The sequence below is a fragment of the Arachis hypogaea genome, chromosome 6 (genome assembly GCF_003086295.3).
Source record: "Arachis hypogaea cultivar Tifrunner chromosome 6, arahy.Tifrunner.gnm2.J5K5, whole genome shotgun sequence".
Classification (NCBI taxonomy): Eukaryota; Viridiplantae; Streptophyta; class Magnoliopsida; order Fabales; family Fabaceae; genus Arachis; species Arachis hypogaea.
Window position 1 is genome coordinate 103,288,238 of NC_092041.1, and position 26,090 is coordinate 103,314,327.

Consider the following 26,090-nt stretch of genomic DNA (forward strand, 5'->3'; position numbering starts at 1 on the left):
GTTCAAGAATGTTGATAGAAATTAATTACAACTTAAAAGATTGAACATATTTACTTTCTATATCTCCATATGATAAATGAATGACTTTGAGATTCTTATGCCTTAAAATCCTTCAATGACTGTCTCTGAATTTATTTATCTTGTCCAAGAGAATAGTTGGACCATATTCATGCTAGAAAGCATCAACTTGTTAAGAAATTTATTAATATGTATTAGGATAAAGTACTAAATTTGTCTCGTACGTTTGGGTGTAATCTTGTTTTGGTCCTTAAGGTCTAAAATGTTTTATTTGAATCCAAAAAAGTTTCATTTAACTTTAATGTAGTTCCACGTGAGATCAAAGTTCAATGATTAACGAAATGTCCTATATGACAGCAGGTACAAGAATAATGTCGATAATCTGGAAAATAAGTACAAGTTCTAGAGGCACAAAATCAACCGTGTATGCATCAATATATTTATTTATCATTTATTTTACAATTTAAATGAAATATTTTCTATAAAACTAAGAAGAATGATAAATAAATGTATTGATACATCCATGGTTAATTTTGTGCCTCTAGATCTTGTATTTGTTCTCCAAATTATTGACCATGTTATTGTACTACTGTCATGTAGGACATTTCGTTAATCATTTAACTTTGACCTCAAGGTGGGATTACATTGAAGTTAAATAAAGCTTTTTTGGATTCAAATAGGACACTTTAAACCTTAATGACCGAAACAAGATTATACCCAAACTTAGGGGACCAATTTCGTACTTTACCCTATGTATTAATTTAGAAGTAAAGGATCAACTATGTTTAATGATACTTATCTGTAAGGAATAAAAAATTTGGTCAATACTTAACAACAATATCAAGTGAACTTCAGTTAATTCACAAATGAATCAAAATTAGTTCAGATTTGAACAAGTAGTCAAAAAGACTCAATTATCAACAAAAACACATGGAATTTATTTTTGGATCCACATGAACCTCAAATAAACTAAGAAATGAAGCAAAATTATTTAATGATGGCACAAGAAAATTAAGGAATAAAAAATTTGGTCAATACTTAATAGCAGCATCAAGTGAATTTCAGTTGATTCACAAATGAACCAAAATTAGTTCAGATTTAAACAAGTAGTCAAAAAGACTCAATCATCAACAAAAACACATTGAATTCATTTATAAATCCAAATAAACCTCAAATAAACTAAGAAATGAACAGAAATTATCTAATGGTGGCACCAGAAAAATTAAGGAATAAAAAATTTGGTCAATACTTAGCAGTATCAAGTGAATCTTAGTTAATTCACAAATGAACCGACATTAGTTAGATTTGAACAAGTAGTAAAAAAGACTCAATAATTAACAAAAATACATAAAATTCATTTCTGCATCCAAATGAACTTCAAATAAACTAAGAAATGAACCAAAATTATTTAGTAATGTCACCAGAAAAACTTAAGGAATAACAAATTTGGTCAAACTTAACACTGGCATCAAGTGAATCTCAGTTAATTTACAAATGAACCAAAATTAGTTCAAATTTAAACAAGTAGTCAAAAAGACTCAATTATCAACAAAATAAATTGAATTCATTTCTGCATCCAAATGAACTTCAAATAAACTAAAAAATGAACCGAAATTATTTACGATGCCTTAGTTAAAGAAAAAAACAAGAAAAAATTGAATCAAAGAAACTCGATCTACTAAATGAACGAACTCGATTCACTAAACCCTAAACCGAACTAGTAGATATGCGACAAATGTGAAGGAGAAAACTGAACATAATAAACAAGTAGTTTTGTCAATACTTCGAGGAATCTTTGTTGTTCTTTTTCTATATTTTTTGTTGATGATCTCAAACACAGAACCAGATTTTTTTGTAATTTTCGTAGAGAATTTGAAAAAATTTTGAGAGATTTTGAGAGAGATTTTAAATTCCTTTGTTGCAGTTTTGGGTAGGAGATGTGAACGATTTTTTATATTAGAGCCCGAAACGAGAGATAACGTTTGTTTGGGATTTCAGGCGTGTGTTCACGCTTTTTTAATGAGAGTAATTTTTGTTAGTATTGGACCTACTTAATTGAATTTAAATGACAATAAGATTTGAATGTATAGTAAGTTTGTTTAAAAAACATTATAAACTTTTAGATAAATTATAAAAAATTTTAGAATAAAATATAAATTTTTGGCTTATTTATCTTTTGTTCTTTTTTATAATAAATATAGAAATTTTAAAAGAAAAGTATAAAAAAATAACCCAGAAAAAAATATTGAATTTTTATGTTTATTGAAATATGCTTTTATATTTTTTAATAAAATCTCTCTCTCTATATATGTAAAATTTGCAATTGACAATTTTTACAACAAAAGTTTAAAATAATACAGAAAATTTTTTAGAAAACACAAAAGTTTTAGATGAAGTTATAGAATTTGTGTTTTTAAACTTTGATAAATTTTAAAGGTAAAATTTTTCTAACAAATGCCATAAAAAATATAAATTTTTAAGAGAAACATTAAAATCATAGATGAAAATATAAAAAATTTGTATTTTTTGTTGAGTAATACTAGGGAACCAAAAGGGTATTAGACAAAAAATCAGCCAAATACGTTTGGGTGAATCCAAAAATCTCTACGAGTTAATATATATCAAGGTTTTGAAAACCGGACCGGACCGGCCGGTTCGACCGGTTTAACTGCGAACCGACACTACAAACGGTCCGGTCCTCATATGAAAACCGTCCAAACAAGAACCGCCTAAGAACTGGCGAACCGGCCAAAAACTGTCCAGTTAGACCGAACTGGTAACCGGCCGGTTATGCTAAACGACGCCGTTTTATAATTAAAAAAAATTAAAAAACCGAACCCGACCCGACCCGCTCGTGGAGCACCCCACCCCCCTTTCTTCCCCCGACCCCATTCAATCAAGGTTCAGAAAACATAGCCCTGAATCATCTCCAATGGAGAACCCTATCCGCCCTGAACCATAGCCCCCCTGTCGCCATCCTCAGCCCCAGTAACCCTCCAATCTCCATCGTCGCCTTCGCTTGGTTCCTGCCAGTAGCCCTCCATCTCCATCCTCTGCTCATCTTCTCAACACCAGCACCGCAGCACGCAGTCAACACCGGTAACCCTCCATCTCCATCGCGCGGTCCTCAACAGTCAACACTCAGCACCGGTAGCCCTCCATCGACCCCAGGTGAGTGACTCGTCCTCTGCTCATCTTCTTTGTTCTTCGCCTCTGCTCATGTTCTCCCATCGACCCCGGTAGAAACCTTGCATGAAATTGATACTCTGTGAAGTGTGAACTTCCTCTATGAAGTGTGAACTATGGCTGTGGCTGGTCAATTTAATCTCTGTGGACTGTGAACTGTAGCTGTGAACTGTGGCTGTGGCTGTGAAATTGATCCTCTGTGAAGTGTGAACTTCCTCAGTAGAAAGTAGAAACCTTGCATGAAATTAATAATCTGAAAATTAACTGGGTGTGGCTGGTCTTCTATTTTGCAGCTCAATTCCTGTTTGTTGCACAATTTGTATTTGTTTGTCAATTTGTGTTTGGTCCTCGGCTCAATTTCTGTTTGCTGCTGAGCATAAGAAATTAATAATCTGAAAATTAAGCAAGTTGGTCTTCTATATTGCAGCTCAATTCGTGTTTGTTGCACAATTTCTATTTGTTTGTCAATTTGTGTTTGGTCCTCGGCTCAATTTCTGTTTGCTGCTGAGCATAGGAAATTAATAATCTGAAAATTAAGCAGGCTGGTCTTCTATATTGCAGCTCAATTCCTGTTTGTTGCACAATTTCTATTTGTTGGTCAGTTTGTGTTTGGTCCTCGGCTCAATTTCTGTTTTCTGCTGAGCATAAGAAATAAAAAAATCTGAAAATTAAGCTGGCTGGTCTTCTATTTTGCAGCTCAACTTTCTCTGTGAACTGAACTTAGATTTCTGTTTAATTTTTTGGAACTTCATTTGTGAACTGTTCAATTTCTGTGAACTTGCTCTGTGAACTGTTCAATTGCTGGAACTTCATCTGTGAACTGTTCAATTTCTGTGTATGTTCATTGTGTTGTGTACTTGTGTTGTGTTGTGGGCTTGTGGCTGTTTTTACTTTTTAATTTCATACATGTTTTATTAATTTTAGTTATGGAAGATAGTATTAATCAATAAGCAACTGCTGATAACAATGCATCTGTGAATAATAACATGCCTGCCGATACTCCACTTCCGAATGATGCTGCTAATCCTAATTCCCGTAGTGCTAACGATAGTTAGTCACAAGGTTCTTCTAACCTTAGGGGGAAAAACAGATTTAGCTTGGAAATATGTTGCTCTACAAATGGTGAATGAAAAATCACAATATCAATATTTATTTTGTCTACAAGTTTTCAACGGAGGTGGAATTCACAAGATGAAGAAACATCTAGCAAAGATTACTGGAGACGTGAAAAAATGTCCTAAAGTTCCATATGATGTGGAAAAACAGATGGAAAGTTTGTTAAAAGATATTCAGACCAGCAAAAAGAAAAGAAAAGTAAGTTTTGGTGAAGAAGGTGGTGATGAGGTAGAGGATGCAATTGATGAGGAAATAGCTCAAGAAGAACAGGAACAGCAGCGTACCTCGAGTCAGCAAGGAGTTGGAGGCGATCCAAAGAAAAAAGCCAAAGTCATTCCTCCTATGTTTGCACCAAAAACAACTCCAGGAGCTCAATCAAGTATTAAAAGTGTTATGCAAAACAAAGAGGCGATACACGAGGTTGATAAACGATTTGCTCGGTGGCTTTTGGATTGTAAAATTCCATTTAATGCTGTGATGTCGCCATATTTCCAAGATATGTTGGATGGTGTTGCTGGTATTGGACCTGGTTACAAGGGGCCTTCTTATGATAAGTTAAGGGTTCATTTGTTGGCTGATCTTAAAAGAGAAAGTCAAATGCTAGTTGATAGTTATAGGAGTGCATGGAAGGAAACTGGATGTACCCTCATGGCTGATGGTTGGACAGATCAAAGACAAAGAACGTTAATCAATTTCTTGGTGTATTATTCTAAAGGTATGTGCTTCGTGAAATCAGTAGATGCTTCCAGTATGGTAAAAAATGCTTCACACTTGTGTAATTTGTTTTCTGAGGTGATTGAATGGATTGGCCCAAATAATATTGTGCATGTTGTGACTGACAATACGGCCAATTATGTTGCTGTTGGTAGGCTTATCAATAGAAAATATGATAATATCTATTGGTCACCATGTGCTGCTCATTGCCTTAATCTCATTGACACAATATGATCCAATTGATTATGAAAGTATCAGTCAAGTTGACTTTTGGGTGACTGAAGATGCTGTAGAGAAAGAGCCTGATCTTCCTAGTAATGTGGATGACTTATTGCGTGAGTATAGTATATTTAGTTTCTAATGATTTATTAGAATGTTGTTAGTTTATAATATAATGATAACATGTCTATTTTATTAGGTGAAATTGATGCTGATTTATATCAAAGTTGCGGTGGTAGTAATGGTCTTTATGCTGCATCTCTTGATTCTTCTGCTGATCAGGGTGGGAATGAAGGTGAAGATCATCCCACCGAAGCAGATTTGCAACAAGTTCTTGCGGATTTTGATGATTGATAAACCATGATGTTGGGATTTAATTTTTAGATATGCTTTTATTACTATTTAACTTTTGAGTTTGGATTTTGATAAGATCATATGTATTTGGTTGATGATATTTTATGTAGTGTTTTAAATTTCGAAGATATTTTAAGATTTATATCATACTATAATTATATTTTAGGATGTGTATTTATAATTTATTTATTATTCTATTCTAAAACGGTTTTTCCGGTTGAATCACCGGTTAGACCAGTAAACCAGTGAACCAGTGACTAGAACGGTTTGATGACTGGTCCGGTTTTCTGAACTTTGATATATATATATATATATATATATATATATATATATATATATATATATATATATATATATATATATGTTTCTTCTGCTTAGTATCAGAATGTTTCTTTTTCATACTAAATGGATGTTCTTTTATATATTTTTTGAATTTTTTTTGTATTACAAATGTGAATGTCTCTATTTCTTTAAAATTTCATAATATTTTAAAATTATAACTGGATATTTCTTTTGTTAAGTATTAGGATGTTTTTTTTCATATTAAATGAATGTTTTTTTATATTTATGTAATTATTTAAAAATTTCTTTTGACTAAGATCAAGTGTGTAATTTACAGTCAACACTATTCTCTTCAACCACCCGTTCATCCTTTCAAAACCACATCCGAAACCAAATCCTCACCCTAACCGAGAGCCCCCTCCTCTGTCCTCTCACCTCCCTTCATCTCTTATACTTCTTTTTTTGTTTTGTCCAACTAAAAACAAAAAACAAAAAAAAAAACAGAAATGAAAAAAAAATAAATTTAGCATTACTTTTTATTTTATTTTATTTTAATTTCTGCATCTCTTTCTTGGTTGCTGGCGGTGTCCGAGACACACAGTTGCAGTGCTGGCAGCAAGTTCTATAGGCTCTGCGGTAGAGATTTGAACGAGATGATAACCGACATGCACATATTCTGTTACAGAGGAGTGGATTTCGCTGAGAAAGCATAGAGAGCCTGAGAGAGAGGAATTTGTGTGTGTGATTGTTGGAGGTAAGTATGTTAATATGAGAGAGAAGATGAGGATTTTTATAGTTTTAATTAGGTTTTAATTAAGCTTTTAATTTTGAATTTAAAAAATTTAAAATTAATTAATTATTAATATAAATTAATGTGATTTTGTTTAGTTTTTGACCGGCAATATTTTGGTTTCATATATTTTTTTTTGTTTTATTATTTTTTTTCCCTCTTCCTTTTGTCTTATTTCTGTTTTTTCATTTTTTCCATAAGAGATACGAAGAAGGAGAAAAAAGGAAAAAGAAAAAAGAAATTACAGAAAAAGAACAAGAATTAGAAGGGGAAGAAAAACGTAACAAGAATTAAGAATGTAATGTATAGATACCATACATATATACATACAGTGAAAGTGAAACCCTAACAGGCGACACACTTTCCCTTATTGAATTAATCTACACATGCTTTGACGCACTCATTCTCCCCCAACTGCGCGCACACTGCTGCCTCGCCCCTCACTCCTTCCCTCCCTCCGACCACCGTCACTCCGTTTCTCGGCGTCAGCCTCTTTCTCCCACCGTCTCCTCGTCAGTGCGTCTCAATCACTGTTATAGAGTCGCTTTAGTTGTTCAACACATTTCGTGAATTAGCTTTGCGGATTTTAAATTGTTTACTGTTTTCTCGTTTCAATGAGATTAGCTTGTTTTACACTTCTGAATCTGCAATCAATTGTGTTGCTCTCTTTAATGATTTGGTTATTATATGAAGTGACATTGTGGTTCTTATGGTGAATCTTTCGCAATTGTTGTGTCCTCAATTAATTATGGTTTTATTGGTTTTGGGTGAATAATTGAACTATTAGTAGCTTTACTTCTATAATAATGCTGAGAAAGATTTTCATGGATAGACAGAGCTGAATTTCATGGTGTTGCTTGTACTTTTGTGTTTACCTGTCTTATTTATTTTGTATTTGGGGATTAGGGCAAGTTTTCAGTAATGGCATCATCGATAACCCGTGAGTGGGTGGGACTGAAAACATTTGCGCCGGCAACTCAGACAAAATTGGTTGAACTGTTGGGAAGACTAGAGGAGAAGGTTCAACTTTTTGCTTTCTGATGTCCAATTCACATATGCAAAACATATGCAAACATCATATTTATTTATTATTTGGTATATGAATTCCTTGTTTTGAAATTAGTTTCTTGTTTTACTCTATATGTTGGCATAGAACGTGGACAAGTTAACAATACTTGTGATGGGGAAAAGTGGTGTTGGAAAATCATCGACCGTGAATTCAATTATAGGAGAAAGAGCTGTTACTATTAATCCCTTTCAGGTACATGTTTCTTTCCTCCTAAGGATAGATGAGTTAATTTCTAAATGCTGACATCAAATGGGGTGCTCTTTTCTTGGTTTGGAAGTCGGAAGGACTAAGACCTGCAATGGTGTCACGCACAAGGACAGGATTTACAATAAACATCATTGACACTCCTGGTCTCATAGAAGGGGGATATATCAATGATCAGGCCTTGGAGATTATCAAACAGTATGTTATTGTTTGAAGCATGTTTCTGGATCATATTTCTTATCCCTTCTTTTCCTTGGATTGATCTTTGGTGTTTGGACTTATGATGCTTGCTTGTGTAGTTTCCTTCTGAACAAGACCATAGACATTCTGCTTTATGTGGACCGTTTGGATACCTATAGAGTGGATAGCCTTGATAAGCTGGTTGTCAGAGCTATTACTGATAGTTTTGGCAAAGAAATATGGAAGAGGGCTTTGATAGTTCTTACACATGCTCAGCTTTCACCCCCTGATGGAATACCTTATGATGAATTCGTTTCAAAAAGATCGGAGGCACTTCTAAAAGTTGTTCGCCAGGGTGCTCGATTGAGGAAAGATGACCCAGTGGTAAATGTTGCACATTTTCAACCTCAAAATGCACCAATTGTTTGCTTTCCCATTGGAATTTGTGTAAAAACATGAGCCCATAATGGTTATGGCTGTTACCTCTGGGTAAGGATGGGCCCAAGGTCATGTTATGACATACTAGGGCCATCCTTTCTCTCGATATAAATTGTGTTCTGAAAATTGGCTCGTTGGGTAAAGACTGTATGCTTAGGATCCATTGGAACTCTTTGAAAATCTATTTTGTAAGCTATTCAATGTGGGCCCAAGTCTATGTTACATTTGGTCTATCTTGTATTATACTGTGGAACTCCATCATGTCATCATGTGAATCTTTTTCCGTTTTTCAATTGATTGACTATGTTGCCTTTCTCTTATCCCCCCCCCCCTTCAATCCATGCTTAACCATTTGCTATAGTTTTAGTTATATTGCATGCAGAATCTTTATATATTCTGGATGTTTAACATATGAGTTTCTTGTCTCCTCTCATAGGTTTCTAGCATTCACTTTGTTTTGGTTGAGAACAGTGGGAGATGTAACAAGAATGAAAGCGATGAGAAGGTTGGCACTTGTCATGTTCCCTTTAGTTAATTGATCATTGGACCTTTCCCTTGTTTTTGGCTGAGTAGCTGACCTGTGGTATTTTTTTATGATAGGTTCTTCCAAATGGGACAGCTTGGATTCCTAATCTGGTCGAAAAAATCACAGAAGTTACAACAAGGAGCAACAAGTCTATTTATGTTGACAAGAAGTTGATTGAAGGGCCAAACCCTAATCAGAGGGGAAAGATCTTTATTCCCATCTTATTTGCACTTCAGGTAAGCTTTAAACATTGAAAGATATTTATTGTAGCTTGTCTGCTCTGATTTTTCTTTCAGTGCAAACCATATGCACTTCCATTGGCCATATACAAGAAGGGAAAAGTTTCTGTTCCTGTTGTTGAATATCTATTTATTTCAAGAGTTTTATAAATCTAAACAGATCCTTACTTGTATATTTGTTCACCTGTACACAGTATTTCTTTGTGATTAAACCTATTGAACGCGCAATCAAGAATGACGTTGCGAATGAGGCCAAGCCGTTGTGGGCAATTAGGGAAGCTAAACGCAGGTTCTAATTGGCAATTTTCATGGGATGGCACGTTCTAACTTTGTAGAGCATAGCTGGTATCAGTTGTTCTATATATATTATCTAGCTGAAGTAGGCACCCTTGTAATGCTGTGAGGCTCAGAATATTTTGTACACTCAAGATTTTGTATTTTGGTTTGCATTTTACACCTACCCGTTTTTACTCTCTTCATTCCAATTTACAATAGTATGAGTAGCATGATACCTTAAAGGCTTAAAAAAGATTATGGTTGTAGCATGATGACAGAGATAACACAACACGTCCACACAATTTTGAACAAAATGATTTTGGAAGAAGGGAAGAGATTGGAATATACTGCAATATCTTTCAGTAACACACATCAATATCACTCTGCAGCTAAGAACTTTATATTTTCCTTAGTTGTGTTGTGGCAGAGGAATGAATTCCTTTAGCCCTCCTTCATGGCACAACAATTCAGAGGAGGGGTGGAAATAGAATAGAAAGATTAAAAGATTACAGTGGGTTCAAGATAGAAATGAAATGATGAGGCTAGTTGAGGATCATTTTTCCGAGTTAATTCAGAAAATCAGAAAAAAGGGAACATTGAGAAATGTACTAAGAATATTATCTTTTTGGAAGGCAGAAGCCCCAGCTGCGTGATCCTGGAACATTGAGGATCATTTCTCTTTTGGAAGGCAGAATATTATCTTTTGTTAGGTAGTGTTGTCATTAGTTCTAGGCCTTCTAGTTTCTGAGTTTTTGATATATGTGTTTGCTGAATTTCATCCATGTTTGCATTGTTTTAAAGCAATAATCGAAAAAAGATCCTATAAACTACCCCACCAGTTTAACAAATGTCAAAAATAAAAGTATTTGATTCACTAACAATATAAAACTTTTTCACACATAAGGAAATAGTGAATAAAAATTAGTGCACAAGCAACCAATACTATTTTAGTGATACTACATCAAACAACTTCAGCTACACGAGGGACTTGCTCACTATCAATGACTATTTCCGCTGAATTTCTTGCTTCTATGGCAACATTAACCCCTCTCATGCTCCTTGACTGTACTTTAGAATAGATCCCAACACAATGTGTTGTTATCCATCTCCTTATTCTCCATAACTGAATCAATGCACCTCTCATGTATTTTACCAAGTTCTCAACATTCTTTAAAGTTAAACAAAGCATGATATACAATAGTGCCAAAATAGCAATACTGCCACAAATGCAAAATAGGCCAAGGAAAGGCTGATAACCTAATGGTGAACTTTCTTTTGCTTTTTTATCTGAAAGAGAGCAATGTGAATTGGACAGCATATCCTTTTCAAGTTGCTCTGTTTCTCCATTCTCTATAACACTTAGCAATGCCTCGGATATATCCCTAGCCAAAGAGGAGCCCCTTTGAAACACCTGATGTATCAACAACAAAATTGTATAAAACTTTGTCAGATCATTGTTTTTCGTCCCCCCTAGATATCTAGCACACGTGTTGTTACTTGAACATAAAGTTTGGTAGAAGTGAAAATAAAATGAGTGAATAATGTCTCAAATATAAACCATTCTATTTTGGTAATGACTTGATATCCAATTAAATCTCAAAGTGATTTCTGAGATCAACAACATGTACTAAAATTTTTGAGACTGACAGCATGTACTAAGACAATCTATGAGATCTCAATTACACTAATCATATCTTTGAGATTGACAAAAGTGTACCATGTTAAGACCCTAACGACATGATGAGTCACTTGATGAAAATGGACGACTAACATGATGCATTTTTGTACCTAACTAGTATAATTAGGGTCTAGGAGACTATTTTAATGCAGTAGATAATCTCATAAATCACTTTGGGGTTAACTACTTGATATACTAGTAGTAGAAATTTATGCATAATATTGAATTTTTTTTTAGAGGGAAACATTTATGTTAGTTCTGTTTACTTATTCATTTTCACCTCTACCAAAACATTGTTGCTATTGAATATGAGATTAGGAACCCACAAAACCAAAGCCACCAAGCCTAAAGGTGCTCCCTGCTTGGACGAAGCCTTCACATGAGTACTTTGCGAGAAAGACTTTGGCATGAGGGGCGACAAAGAAAGCTGCTTCAATCTCATTATTCTTAAATGCTGCAGGGTAACCATTAATGGAATTTATTCTTCTAATGTTCTCAGGTTTGAATTTTAGTATGTCAATCAAATACCTCACAATAAATGAATTCTCATCACAACCAACTGCAGCATTTCTCTTCTGAAGGGTCTGAATATCAACCACTGATGGTTCAAGTTGCGATACGGTCATCATCGATGTTAGACTCGCTGTGAAGCTACTGGTTACAATTAGGATAACAAATAACCATGGTGCCAACACGGTTCGAGCCAATGGTCTTCTTATTGGTTCTCCTGCTTATCAGAAAATAAGCTACGATTAGTGTCAAATTCTTGTTTAGGAAATATTAATCACTCTTCTAGTTTAGGTGAACACTACACATGAAGCCATGGATATTTCTACAAACATTCTAACAAATATGAATTGCTATATTAAATATTTTGCTTCACCAATTTTGAGGCTTTATGAAAAAATTTCTATGGTAAAACATCCAAAAGACTTCCATATTAGTTTTTTTAGGGCAAATCCTATTTGTGTCCCTAACGTTTAAATCGTCCTATTTGTATCCCTAACGTTTGTAAAAGTGATTCAATGTTATCCTGGCGTCAATTATACATTATGAACGCTTTAGTTTGAGTTTTAAAAATTTCTTCTTGAAGTTAGAATACAAATGTTTGGGATAGAATCGATGATCCACTCCGAAAAATAACTCATCAAAAGTTGAAACTAATTCCTAACATAATTCACTTTTCTAGGGACATAATTGAATCTAAACACAAATAGTGGATATAATATTAAAATCGAACACATCCAAGTGAGACCTAATTGAGAATGAATACATCCAAGTAAGAATAATTGAAAAATATAATATGATTTGTTAGTATAATTGATAGTAGGATAACATTGAATCACTTTTATAAACGTTAGGGATACAAATAGGACGATTTAAACGTTAGGGACACAAACCTCAAACGTTGGGGACAAAAACGATACTTTACTCTTTTTTTTTTATTACGGATTTAAATTTTGTTTAAGGATTTTTGTTTGGCTAATGAGTTGCTAACTCGATACATATATAAGACGAGATTCAAATCCCTAACACTTGTTTATACGAGTGAACTAATCATTCAATCAACCCAGGTTGGTTAATACTATGGTATTAATGGACTAACTAAAACATATTACTATTAATACAAACCATATTTATAACAAAATTGCATCAAAATGGGTGTGACATTATCAATTTTGGAGTGATGTGATCCAAATGAACTTTCATGAGAGAGAACTTACTATGTGCAAGGAATATTACAGTGACTAAAAACCAAAGCATCGCCCCCAGCCCTTGTAGTTCTTCATTTTCTTCGCGTTCAATCAACCAAATGACAAATCCAACCAAAACGTGCATTGCTGCCATCATCAACCACATCTCTTTTGTGAATGCATCCATAAACATCCATGTTTGTTTTGATTTATTGGGCTTCTCAACGACCACCATGTTAAGTCCAGAGTCAATATATGGTTGTGAGAACTCAACTAAATGATATCTATATGCCAATATTGATATATCTCCAACTGCAGCATCTAATGTCTACATTAGAAATAATAAAAGTAACCTTAAAAAAAAATTTGAGAGCATAATATTTGTAGGACTTAATTGGCATTCAAAAATACAATTATGTACACTCAAAATCAGTCATCATTGTTTAACTCATTTTTAATCTATATTTTTTGTTTCAAAAAATGAGTGACTAATTTAGTGATTGATTTTTGTTATACACGTAACACAATTGTTTTTCAATATATATATATTTTATAAAAATAGAAAGAAGAAAAAAGGACTAAAATCAAAACATGTAGTTATAAGGATCAAGAGTAGATACAAGCTTAATTTTTACAAATGCATTAATAATCATATTACCTTATTGTTAACTTGATTAACCATTTCATCATAGGAGCCATTGAAGGGAACAAAATCATAGTGCAAGTGATATGGAAGATTCTTAATAGCTGCTTTGAAGACATTGATTGAAAAACCAGTTATGGAAGTTGCATGCTTGCTGTCACCATAGGTGACATTCACAAACTGAGCAAAGGCATCATTTGCAGGTACTCCTATTTTAAGTGGCATTTCCTCATTACTATTGGTCCATCCCCTTGGAACTGAGTGTAAATCTCCAGGCCAATAAATATTACTCAAAACAACTCCACCATAACCGTTAGATTTATTTACCTCCATTTTCTCATGTTCAACAAAGTTCTTGGAAAAACCATGTGTTGGAGACCAAACTGCCATTTCTCTATAGCTTTTTCCTATCACATTAATTATGGTGAAGGTTGAAGATTGATGTAAATTTTCATCAAGGAATTCTTTCATGTTGAACTTTCCTTGTGACTTGTTTGTAACCTTAGCAATAGCAATAGCTGCATCATAAGCTCGAAGTGCGAAAACACTTGGAGTGTTGTTCTCTTCTTCTTCAGGGTACTCTTGAGCAAACCTTCTACGAAATCTGAACCCGAACTTTCTATATGGTTTGGTAGTTTCCAAAAAATGTGTTTTGAATCCAATAACACCTTGCATGGTAGAGATAACTGAAGAGTTAACCGAATCAAGAAGGGAAGCAACCTCGTTGGGGATGATCCATACATATCCTTTCTCCATCAAACCCATTTGTTTTGCTTTCTTGCAAAGCACGCTAGCCAACTCTAAAGAAGAGTGCACAATCAAGAAGACCCTGTTACTCTTCTTCTTGAGTTGGTTAAGCTCATTTTCGATTCTAGATTGCAAAGACAAGGAAGGAAATGCTAACTGGTTAACGATCTCAGATCCAACATGGCGAAGAGAATTGGAGAGGGAAATTAGTACACCTGGATCATAAGAAAACCTGCTATTAACTTCATATATTGTTGTCACTTTTTTCCACTTGAAGTGTCCTACAATGGCTGCAAGGCATTGCATCTGAATGTTGATATCATCTCCGAGTTGGATTAGTTGTGGGAATGGAGAAGAGGGTAACTCTGTGATGGGTGCAAACGAAGATAGAGATAATATAGGGGTGTTTTTTGTGGCGTTATTAATTTCAGTTGCCAAAGATGCTTCGCTCTGTGTTATTGTTCCTACGATGGCTAGCAACTGCTTCTTCTGTGCAAGATCCATGGCTATATTTGGATCCTGTAAAGTGAGAAAGTTGGTAAAGTGATAAAGTAAAGGGTTAATCACTATCTTAATTTAAGAGTGATTAACTCCTTATTTTACGACTCTATCAACTTTCTCACTTTAGAGAATCTTGATCCGAAACAACACACAGTCAATCAGTAATGAGGTCGAGAAATGGAGGTGAATATTATCGTTTGTACTTCCTACCAAATAACCATGAACTTCAAAGTAATAGTGAAACAGAGAGGTTGTAGAAGAAACAAGGTATAACATAACATGCTTTTACTATGAGAAAAGTACATTAATCCTAGAAGTCTAGAAGAACTTCTAATTGAGTATGGCCAAATTAATAAAAAAAAAATTGTGTATTTATAGTTTATCTAAAAAGAATTTCTGTATTTAGATAAAAACAATTATGAATTTTTGTCGTATATTTTTCTTAAAAATTTTGTATATTTATCTTTAAAAATTAAAGTATTTAGCACAAAAAATTTATGTGCTTAAGCAAAAAAAATTTGTATTTTCCTTTTTTTCTTAAAAAGTTTATATGATTATCATAAAAAAGTTTGTTTTTATCCTTACAAAATTTCTGTATTTATTATAAAAAAATTTATGTATTTTTTACTACGTTTCTCTTAGATAATTTGTGTATTTACTTTTAAAAGATTTTCCTGTTTACGTCATAAAATATATGCGTTTAGCATAAAAAAGATTATGTTTTGGTAAAAAAAAATGTATTTTCTTCTATATTTCTCTTCAAAATTTGTGTTATCCTTAAAACATTTTGTATTTTGGTAAAAAGCCATTTATGTTTCTCTTTTTCTTTTTCATCTTTCTCTTTTTCTTTTTCATCTTTTTCTTTTTCTTTTTCAAAATGTTATCCTTACTTCTATATTTTTCTTTTTCATCTTTTTTTATGTTTCTCTTTTTTACTATTCTTCTTTTTTCATAAAAATTTAATAGAAGTAAAAAGAAACACAAAGAAAACACATCAGAAGAAGGAGAATAAAAAGAAAGTGATTCAAGATTAAAAAAAAGACCATAAAAAAAAAGATGAAAAAGACAAGGACACAACAGAAGAAGAAAAGGAGAAATATGAAAAAGAAGAGTAGAAGATAAAAAAGAACAAAATTGAAAAAAAAAAGGAGGAAAAGTAGATACAGAAAACCGCAAATATTAAAAGGTAAATGTGTAAGTATAAAAATGGAAAAAACACATATAAAGGTGCTTAATTAATCTTAGTTACAAAATTAATTACCGATATTTTTGTAAATCAATTGTACTAGTTTAGAGCTTATATATAAAGATGTCAATATATCCAATTTTCCACAACTTATACAATTTTAATTTCAAATCTAAAAATTAAATAGCTCTCTAAATCTAAAAGACAATTACCCACATCAATATATTTTAATTTTTACATATTTAAGTATTAAAAGAATAGATTAGGACTCTCAATCATCAAGAAAACTATACTTTTGTAAATGAAATAGCATTAACTTTAACAAGTAAATATTATTTGTAAACCACCTATTTATTAGTTTTTACAAGATTATAAAATTGAAAAAAAAAATACATGCAGAGTCCTCCAAATGTAAACAGCATTTGACACATGCACAACGTCCCTTCAACTCCTAATATTTTGGGGTATTTATCATTGTTCATCTTTGAAGAGTCACGAGCATAATGTCAACGTAATTATCTTGTTGGATACTAAAGAAGGAAGCAAAAATTACCGCTAACAACTGTTTGAGCCGAATTCCCGCGGGAATTTTGCACCTCCAAGTGGAGTTTAGTTCTACTGAATCTGTTGAAGTCTCTGATGGCAATTTCCATGGCTATCTTCTGCTGCTTACCCATTAGTGAATCCAAATCAAGCACTGCACCTATGCTCTTATTAGTGGCCCTTGGTCGTGGGGTAGTTAAGCAGTGTCCCCTTTTTGATGACCATGCTACTACTAGTAGTAATAACTTCAAGGCAAGGAAGAGTGATATGGAAGAACAACTTCTTCCCATTAGAGGAATGTATGTCTACTGTCTAGCAATACCTAAAGATAATTATTATAAATGTAGTTATGACTATGATTTTGCATTGTGTGTGTGTATTAATAAGCCAAACCTTTCTTTGTTTTGACTTGCTCAACTTTTTTTTCTTTTTGGCTGATATATGAATTATATCTGACCCGAAAAGTTCACTTTGGATTTATTATTCTTGCCTCTCGAATTTACCATGCTTCATAGGATATGATTATGATTGGTACTTTGAAATAAAATAAAATGAAAAATATTTAGGTAGTTTTACCACTTAGCTATAGGCCTCGAGAGACACGTCACTTCCGGAATAGTATGCACATCAGTGTCGAACTCGTATTTTTTTGTGAATATAAAGTCCTGTCTATACTTTAATACAAATTACAAAGTTAGCAGATTTCTCTAGGCTTATAGACATACTTAGAGCAGATCCAATAAAAAAAACCTTGAGATAATGAGAGGGAAGAATGAGTTCCTATTTAAAGGAACCGCCCATAATTCTTTTTTCATATTTTCATATTAACTTGTACTCTTATAAGGTGATCGTTCCTTACAATTATGTCAATTATTTTTAAAAATTGTTACATTTTTCAAGCGTACTAGTTGCTATGTCTAAAAGTATGCATGGAGCTTGGAGTAGAGTCAATGAGAGAGGTATTCGTTGCTGGCTTGCTGCTTAAGTTTAGCAGGTGACTAGGTTCTTGTTGACCTCAACAGGGAATTTTCCAAGGGGCTTCGTGCTTTAGTATTGAAACCATTTTTTCTTGTTTAAGAAAAGAAGAAACAAAATTATTACATCTAATTTGAATTCAATAGAATTTATGTGCATTTTGGGGAACCTTCTGAAGTTTCAACAGATGTGCTGTTAGTGCATCTTGCAAGTTGCATAAAGATACAATATTGCAATAATGATATTGATGCCTGCATATGTCTTCTACTCTTTGATATTTCACCCTGCAGCAACTTTCTTGGTAGCTTACATTTGCTTACAAAATTTGATATAAAAAAAAGTCAGCACAGCTCATTCAAACCTGACCTCACTAACTTACTGAAACTTCCAGCAAAATGGAGATATATATATAACTGACTGTATTACTTATTGCCTAAAAAGTTTTTTTTTTTTTTTTTTTTTTTTTTTTTTTTTTTTTTTTTTTTTAAGCTATAGGTATAAATATCAGATTTGGTTCCTGTAAAGTGTAATATAGAGAATAAAATATAATGCCTTATTTGTTGATACGAAAAATTAATCGTTATGCTAAAACTATTGATTTCGTTTTTTTAATCAATGATTCAAATGCTGCCGTTTGCTAAGTATAAGCGTAATGTCCCCTGTCTGCATCATATTACGCTGAACCAAAACGAGGGTCCTACCAAGGGGGGGAAAATGGAAGTAAAATAAGACCATTTCCAACCGAGGCCAAATTTGAGCACTGGTCCCTGTTAGAATATCGTGCTGGTCAGGAGAAACTTTTCGGTTGCTACTTATTTATTTATTCATTTTTTTTTTCAAAATATTACATAAGAAAATAAAATGTGAAGAGATAAAATGGTTTGAATAGCTGGGGTTCTGAAGGGCTCTGAAAGAGTAAAATTCGTTTCCACTTTAGTCTTTATAAACCCTTCCCTTTCAAGACCCCAACTTGCAAAAGCACTAAATTTTACTGTGCTTATGACAATCAGCCTTTCCTTTGCAAAATGGAAACCATAATAACATGCTATTTCTTGAGTAAATATTTGATGAGGTTTTCTGCATTAACTATTCCATAGGTAAACTTAGAAGGGGCTAGAGATTTGTTGTCGGTTCCGGCTGACAGATACCAGAAAGTTTACGACTAGTGACCTAAAAACTATTCCATAGGTGGGAAGTGGGAACCAATTCTGTATATTTTACCAAAAAAGAAGTTGCAAAATCAAAGTTAGTAAGTTATCCTATGTACACAAATTTTACTGAACCAATGCCCAAATAGAGCAGTGAAGCAATTGAAAATGGAAAGATAAATAATGTTTGAACCAAAAGATTAGGGGAAGTTTGACATTTCGAAACTCACTTATCTTAAACTTAATTTTGTTCTCCACATATCCCCAACGACCCGTCTTGGCTGCGGATTATCCGGTCCTCTGTCTCGTTGCCCTGATGTGAAGTACAACCATCCATCCCAAAAACCAGTTAATGTGGTTTTGATGCGGTAAGGAAGTTTTCCAATCACTGACCACGTCTGCGGCAGGTAACGCAAAACATAAAATTTCAAATGTCAGAAAGGAATATTAATCAACATCTCAAACAACCATGAATAAACATGTTCCAAAATGACATTCTGTCAGTAACATTAATCCATCTCAAACCAGCAATATTCTAGCAGATTAAGAATGATTTTTACTGTGAACACAATGGTAACAAATTATTTTTCTTCTGAAGACCACAATAATTTTTAGTTGCCATTAATGGTGATTTTATAAGTTTGGTTTTGAAAGGAATTTGAAGGAAAGGGCTTCATGTATAAATATTAGTCTCTTTTACAATGTCCACTTAAATGTCCACTTAAAAAAGAAAAATCAAATATGTGAATAGAGGACAGAATTCCCATCCAATTTACTAAAAAGCAAAACAAAGAAAGAACACTGCCCAAGCAATGTTATGCTTGAGCTTTAACTTTTAATAATGAACAATGTCACAAACAGAAATTCTTGTATGCTCCTAGAGCATATTCAATGTGTGTTTCAGAAACATTCACAAAGCACAACCACTCAATTTCATTTATAATATTTCAAATACATAAAACCAAGGATGAGTGATTGTGCACACAAATGGAGCATGCAGTGCACCCCTAATAATTTCTTAACTCCAGTACCAAGAAAAAAAAAACAACAGAGAAAACAAAGAAGAGAACAAAAATATTCAGCTCCAATACCAAGAGAAAAAGAGTGTCATGATTAACATTAACAAGACTGATAAATGTTTTGCAATGACATTGTTAAAATTTAAAATGGTTTTGTTAATCTTTTTAAGATCTAATATCTGAGATTCGATGAATCATATATATGCATTACATTGACTGATTGACATTCTAACAAAATTGACTGGTGGCTTGTGTCAATAATGGTCGATTCATAAGATGATCATTCACAAAAATACCACAACCAATATATGCAAAGGGGGAAGGGATGGGGCCTTCAAAAGATAAAGAGAAAAATGACATTGCATGCATGAGAGCATACCAGTGTATCTAAATGAAATTGGAAAACCTCCCCAACCAGGATCATCCTTTTGGTAACCGGGTGCTTTTCAGTTGTACCACCAGTGATAATAATTGAATTATTCACAATCACCCATGCACACTCTATGTGGGAGTCAGGCTTTGGCATAGGTTGCAAAACTTTCCATTTCATTTCGTCATCCAGCATATAAACATCGCCATAGACAACCTGAAACAAAATAAATCTTAAGGCCATAAGACACCATAAAGTCTATATATTATACATGATGAAGGAGTCGCAATAATGCAAAAGGTTATTTAGAACACATTACTAGTATTTCAAGTGACATATCTTCAAAAAAATAAGCCAATTATTACATGCAACAGAGTAATTCATGAATGCTGTTGGTAGCCAAAGAAAACATACTTCATGCCTGCGTGAACACTTGAATATAGGTGAGCCTGGTTTGGGCATAAAATCACCTTCTTGTCCACCAATCACAAAAAGCCGATCATTTGCCACAATGCAAGCCCTGTACAAATAAGGTAGTGTTAGAACTAAGATGAAAGCCAACCAACCAGTTTAAAGAAAATGTATGAGATTTAAAAAAGAAAATCATCTTTTCTCAAAAGATTCTTTGGGTTTCAATGACACAGGTTAGCTTTTTAAACATGATTTTTTTTTTGGAAAAAAAAAAAAAAACAGAAAACAATCAAGAAATTAAAGATTTTCACAAATTAAACAAGAACAGTGATAAAAGTATCTGGGCAATCTGCTAACCTATGAGGTCCGCCACGAGGAATGGGAATTTCAGTTCGCCATTTTTTCTCCAATGCTTTACCATCCTTTACACCTAGGCTCCAATGCTCTAGTGCAGGCGTATGGCGATTCTCCTTGCCACCGCCCATGACATGTAGTCTTCCCCTCCATAATTGAGTAGCAGGAGCATACCTAGAAATTCCTGTGTTAGTATACTATAACTTTTCATATGACAATTAAATAGTTTAACTTGTTAAAATTCCATCTACCAGAAAAGCTTGATCAATCATTAATGTAGTGGCAGATACCAATTTAACTAGAATTTTAAATTATCAAATAACAAGTCTAGGTTGCACCTCACTGATAAATTGGAAAATGAACATTTACAGTGCAGTACACAGCACAGTTCACGCATAATTTAATGGTGTACACTGTACATAACATACCTTGGAAGAGGCAATGGTGGCAAACTGCTCCATTGCTTGGTTTTAGTGTCTAAGGCGAATACAAGATTAATAGACCCTCTGCATTGAGGACCATATTGTCCTGAGACCACATATATGTATCTCCCATCAGTTGCAACTCCTAAATGTGAATTAGCCATCTCTTTTGGTGACTCGATCCTATCTACCCATTTGTTACCGATGAAATCATAGACATCAACATGAGAATGCACCTGCGAAAAACATATAAGCACAGAAGATAAATTAAGATCGTTAATAGTCTCAATAAACTGTCAACCGACAACCAGACAATAAAAAACTATCATCTCACCAGACACATTATATATATGGATCCAAGTACTGTGCTATAAAGTCTCACAATCATAAACAACATGATCTTTAAGATCAAATAGTAAACAATGACAAAAGAAATAAATAAGTTTATCATCACATTAACTACATTATACATATGAATCCAACTATTGTGCTGTGAGGTCTCGTAAAACATAAGCAAGATTATTCTTTTAGGGTCAGAGATACAACATGTGCATCAGCATAGGATCATATTGAATGCATTAAGCATTTGCCAATGAGCCAGAGATCAGCGAAACACTCACGTAGTCAAGATTTCTGTATCCTTGAAGAACATAAAACATGTTCTTAATCTGTACAGCATATCCATCCAGCCGAGGCACCGGAGCCGATGGCATTGCCTCCCAATTCCAATTGGGAGCAGGTATATCTGCAAATGTTGCTGGAAAGAGATCTTCAGAGCCATTCTTTTTTGCAACTTCAGCGTGGCCACCCTATAGAAAGCCCCAACATTATATCCAAAATCAGCAATAGAGTAACAACAAAAGCAAACTCAACAAGATTATCAATCAGAACCCAACAAAATCCGAATTTAAAAGAAAAGTAAACAATGAAATGAAATTTCCAAAACAATAAAAAAAATTAAAAATAAATGAAGCTGCCAACACTACAGATTTTCACCCTAATAATTTTAATTATAATAATTAAAACCTTAACATTCAAACGTTCGACAAAATTGAGCTAGTACAGCAACTAATTTATGAAATTCACTCTAGCTCTTAAATCTCCGTTTTCTGTTAAGCTTTCTCCAATTAGGGAAAGAAAACGCAAAAAAACAGAGGTGTGCATAATAGAAAGAAGGGGCATTGTTACCTTTTGAAGTGTGTGAAGGGCAGAATTATTCTGAAAGAGAATAACGGGAACTTGGTCGCGAACGACCCAATTGGACGTAGTTGCTACGTGGCCATGAGAGAAGGACTCCCAAATGAGATTAGCGACGAGGGCAAGACCGAGAATAGTGGAGAAGCAGAAGAAGAGAACGAGCTTGGTTGCAGAGAAGTGCTTTTGGTGAAACCTTGACATTGGTTTTGTGGGAAAGAGAAGGATTTAGAGCTGAGAGAGTGAGAAGAGCCATTTATTAATTTAGGGGGAAGAAATAAATGAAAGAAAAGGAGGTGTTGGAAGTGAAGAAGGAATGAATGGGAGAAGCGAAGAGAACCCCTTTGAGGAAACAAAGGTTCGGCGCCAATGGTTTTTGCCATCTTGGCGTTTGTTTAATACTTTAAATTTCAATTCCCATGTGTCCTTCGCTCGGTGTCAGTCTGCGTTCCCATGTAAAACCAGGTGAATGATTGAGTAGTCTGTGTATCTTTTTTCACCTAAATCAATGACTAGATGTACAAAAGATATTTTGTCTAACGGTACAGCTTTTGTCTACTATTTTAATTCGTTTGACGCGGAGGTCGGTATTTAAAAGATTCGGATATCGATAAAATTGTATTTAAAAGATGTTATTAATAAAAATATTTTTAAACAAATAGTTTCGATAAAAATAATCAGTTGTCAATTAAATTACTTAAAATTAAGATTAAATACTGGTGTATTAGTTAATAATTATTATAATTTTAAAAATATTTTAATTTTAATTTTTTAAAAATTTTAATTTTTTTTATAAAAATTAAAATTAGAGTATTTTTAAAATGATACAAATTAAAAGTACGAATAATTTTTGTAATTATAATAATTATTAACTGACACATTAATATTTAACTTTAGATACAGATAATTCAATTAATAATTAATTATTTTTGTTAAAATTATTTTATTTTCAAAAATTTTTTATCGATAACATGTTAGGAAATTATTTTAATTTTTTAATTTATTTATGAGTAATACATATATTAATTATAATCATAAATTATGCCATTTTAAATTAAATAACTTATATAATGGTGATCTCATTTATTATTTTAAATGCTAAATTGAATAAGTCATTATTACTTTTGATTTAGAATTAAATGAGAATAAAATCGGATATTATCTTTTGTTCTTTAGATAATTATCTTTTGGATTTTAGATATATTATCTTTTGGACTTTAGATACTATTTTATTTGGGTTTTAGGGTTTAATGGGTGCTATGCTCAAATATAAATAGGCCTTCAGACTCCAATATACAAAAACCACATTTGTTGCTCCTTTCCCATCAAAAGAGTCACAATTCAGCCATCTACAGATATAGAAGACTTTGGTCGAAAAAGATCGAAAGAACCAGATCCAAATCCTTCCATCAATTTTTGATTCTTATGAATAAAGGTATACTTCCGCATTATGATATATTTTTTATGATTTAATATAGATGATCTGAATTATTAAAATTAATTTATTCCAACATAACATCTTTTAAATACCACTCATCCCAAAAGCTTTAGCTGATGGAAAAAAGTAACACTAATGGTTATATCTCTAATACTCTCTAAACCTCCATTGTACATATTATACAAATATTTCATTGGCTTCTTATACTTTCTCATAAATAAATTTTACTGGTGAGTTAATAGAGTATTTGTACAATATGAACAATTGGCTATTTATTTAGTTCAATATGAGTTAAAAAATAAACATTCAAGATAAAATATTACTAATTTTTTAAATACAATACATCCATACTATCTAAAATAACTATCTAGATACCAAAAATAATCGAACATTCCTAAATCCCAATTATACATATTATACAAATATTCCATTGACTCCCTGTACTTCATCTGATATTTTCCTCTTTGACGCTGCATGTCTTTTTCTTCTTTTTGATACTTCGTGCATTTCTTTTTTGGTGTCATATGATACTTCATGCATATTCCTAATTGATCACATCTCACAAATTTTTTTAAATGACTCACATTTTTTGTGCGTAACTCAACGAGTCACATTTTTTGTGAGAATAATTTTTTTAATTTTATTCTTTTAATGTTAGGAATAATTTTAAAAATTTTCAACATCATTAAAGACAAAAAAACATATTTTACCTTTATTTTTAAATCAAATTAAATGTGATAATTTTAAAACTTTTAAAAGTTTAGAAATAGAAAAAAACATATTTATTTCTAAATAAATGACAAAACCAAACAAAAGAAGTCTTTAATAACTATAAATGTGACTAGCACTTACAATTTCAAAGTAACAAATTTTCTTTAGTTATAATTAAATTTTTTGTATTTATTTATAGGGCAAAGTATTAAAATTGCACCCGAATTTTTAAAATGTTAATAAAAATAATTTTCACTTTTAATAATGATAAAAAATATTTTTAAAATATTATAAAATATGATAAAAATAATTTAAAATAATATTACTTTTTAATAATTGACAAATAATTTTTATATTTAATAAATCGCTGATGTATTTGTGTTATGAATGCAATTAAGGAATGAATTTATTGATATCCAGTGTGGATCAGTATCGGTAAGTACAAGTAGAGTTCATGAATGATAAGTATAGTAAGTAAATTATGGGTATTGATATGGGTATGATGTATATTGAAATAAGAAAAATGAAAAGAACATAGATATAATGCACCATCATGTAATCTCACCTACGTAAAAGAGTGAGAAGCATCACCAACACCATGAAGAATAGAGAAACGAAGGAGATGTCAGAAAGAAAAGATTCAGTATTCACATGCCTTTCTATCTCCTAGCATTTCTTTGGCTTTTAGATCTGGGGATTCCAATAACAAATTTTATTATTGTTCTTCTTGCACAAATTGTATTCCTTTTTTGTCACTTCACTTTTTACTTTTGCAAGGCTCTCACTCCCCTTTCTCACATTAGTTTGATGCAAAATTTTATAAAAATATTTAGATAATTATTTAAAAAGTGCATATAAAAATTGGATTAAAATTTAAATTTTATTTTTTAATGTTTAAAAAATATTTTTGATCTTTCATAAAAAAAATTGTAGAAAATTTTACTTAATGTAAAATCATTACATTATAAAAATAAAACTGTATTATTTTTATAACAGTATCTGCAAAAAATTAAATTAAAATTTAATTTTTAAATTTTTTTTAAATTATATATATTTAATATTGAGTATTTTTATTATTTTTAAAATATTTTAAATATATTTTTATTATTAATAAAAATGAAATAATTTTTGTCAATATTTTAATATTTCAAGTACAAATTTAATAATTTATCTTTATTTATATTGCATAAAAAATAATTAATACTAATAAAAAAATAAAAATTTAGATGCAGTAAATTTATATGAAATTTAAAATGGTTAAATGACAATTTAACGATTTTTATATATGGTAGGGCGTATCGGATGGAGGCCATTACGGTAAATGTGTGCCAGAGAAGTCACAGCACTTCATGGAAGCTTCTCGTCTAGAAACAAATTGCGGCACGAAATAATCGTGAACGTTGATAGCACATCCAACGGCTGATACTCTTTATCAGTAGCATCCG

At 32.4% G+C, this 26,090-nt stretch overlaps 3 protein-coding genes across 7 annotated transcripts; 1 reads left to right on the forward strand and 2 right to left on the reverse strand.

Annotated features, from left to right (window-relative positions):
* Window positions 1-6,889: 6,889 nt before the first annotated feature.
* On the forward strand, window positions 6,890-9,814 carry LOC112697234 (translocase of chloroplast 34). 2 transcript variants are annotated; one of them, XM_025750325.2, is made up of 8 exons: window positions 6,890-7,195; window positions 7,586-7,699; window positions 7,833-7,940; window positions 8,026-8,150; window positions 8,252-8,516; window positions 9,007-9,075; window positions 9,171-9,332; window positions 9,530-9,814. In XM_025750325.2, exons 2-8 carry the CDS (start codon window positions 7,601-7,603, stop codon window positions 9,629-9,631), a joined length of 930 nt encoding a protein of 309 aa, XP_025606110.1. In that variant the 5' UTR covers window positions 6,890-7,195; window positions 7,586-7,600; the 3' UTR covers window positions 9,632-9,814. The 2 variants fall into 2 exon arrangements, with proteins under 2 accessions (XP_025606110.1, XP_025606111.1); XM_025750326.3 differs by having other exon boundaries at window positions 6,962-7,191.
* A 647-nt stretch (window positions 9,815-10,461) lies between these two features.
* Window positions 10,462-17,021, reverse strand: LOC112697235 (glutamate receptor 2.8-like). Of its 2 annotated transcripts, none has more exons than XM_029287658.2 (5): window positions 16,614-17,021; window positions 13,642-14,879; window positions 13,014-13,311; window positions 11,818-12,016; window positions 10,462-11,022 (listed from the first exon to the last, which is right to left on the reverse strand). In XM_029287658.2, the coding sequence occupies exons 1-5, from the start codon at window positions 16,891-16,893 to the stop codon at window positions 10,971-10,973; spliced, it is 2,067 nt and encodes a 688-aa protein (XP_029143491.2). In that variant the 5' UTR covers window positions 16,894-17,021; the 3' UTR covers window positions 10,462-10,970. The 2 variants fall into 2 exon arrangements, with proteins under 2 accessions (XP_029143491.2, XP_029143490.2); XM_029287657.2 differs by having other exon boundaries at window positions 11,616-12,016.
* Window positions 17,022-17,377: 356 nt separating this feature from the next.
* LOC112697233 (kelch repeat-containing protein At3g27220) lies at window positions 17,378-23,061 on the reverse strand. 3 transcript variants are annotated; one of them, XM_072197485.1, is made up of 8 exons: window positions 22,491-23,061; window positions 21,923-22,111; window positions 21,309-21,538; window positions 20,884-21,054; window positions 20,530-20,635; window positions 20,125-20,331; window positions 18,957-19,124; window positions 17,378-17,893 (listed from the first exon to the last, which is right to left on the reverse strand). In XM_072197485.1, the coding sequence occupies exons 1-7, from the start codon at window positions 22,698-22,700 to the stop codon at window positions 18,957-18,959; spliced, it is 1,281 nt and encodes a 426-aa protein (XP_072053586.1). In that variant the 5' UTR covers window positions 22,701-23,061; the 3' UTR covers window positions 17,378-17,893. The 3 variants fall into 3 exon arrangements, with proteins under 3 accessions (XP_072053586.1, XP_072053585.1, XP_025606107.1); XM_072197484.1 differs by lacking the exon at window positions 17,378-17,893 and adding an exon at window positions 18,366-18,786; XM_025750322.3 differs by lacking the exon at window positions 17,378-17,893 and having other exon boundaries at window positions 18,366-19,124.
* Between the last annotated feature and the right edge of the window lie 3,029 nt (window positions 23,062-26,090).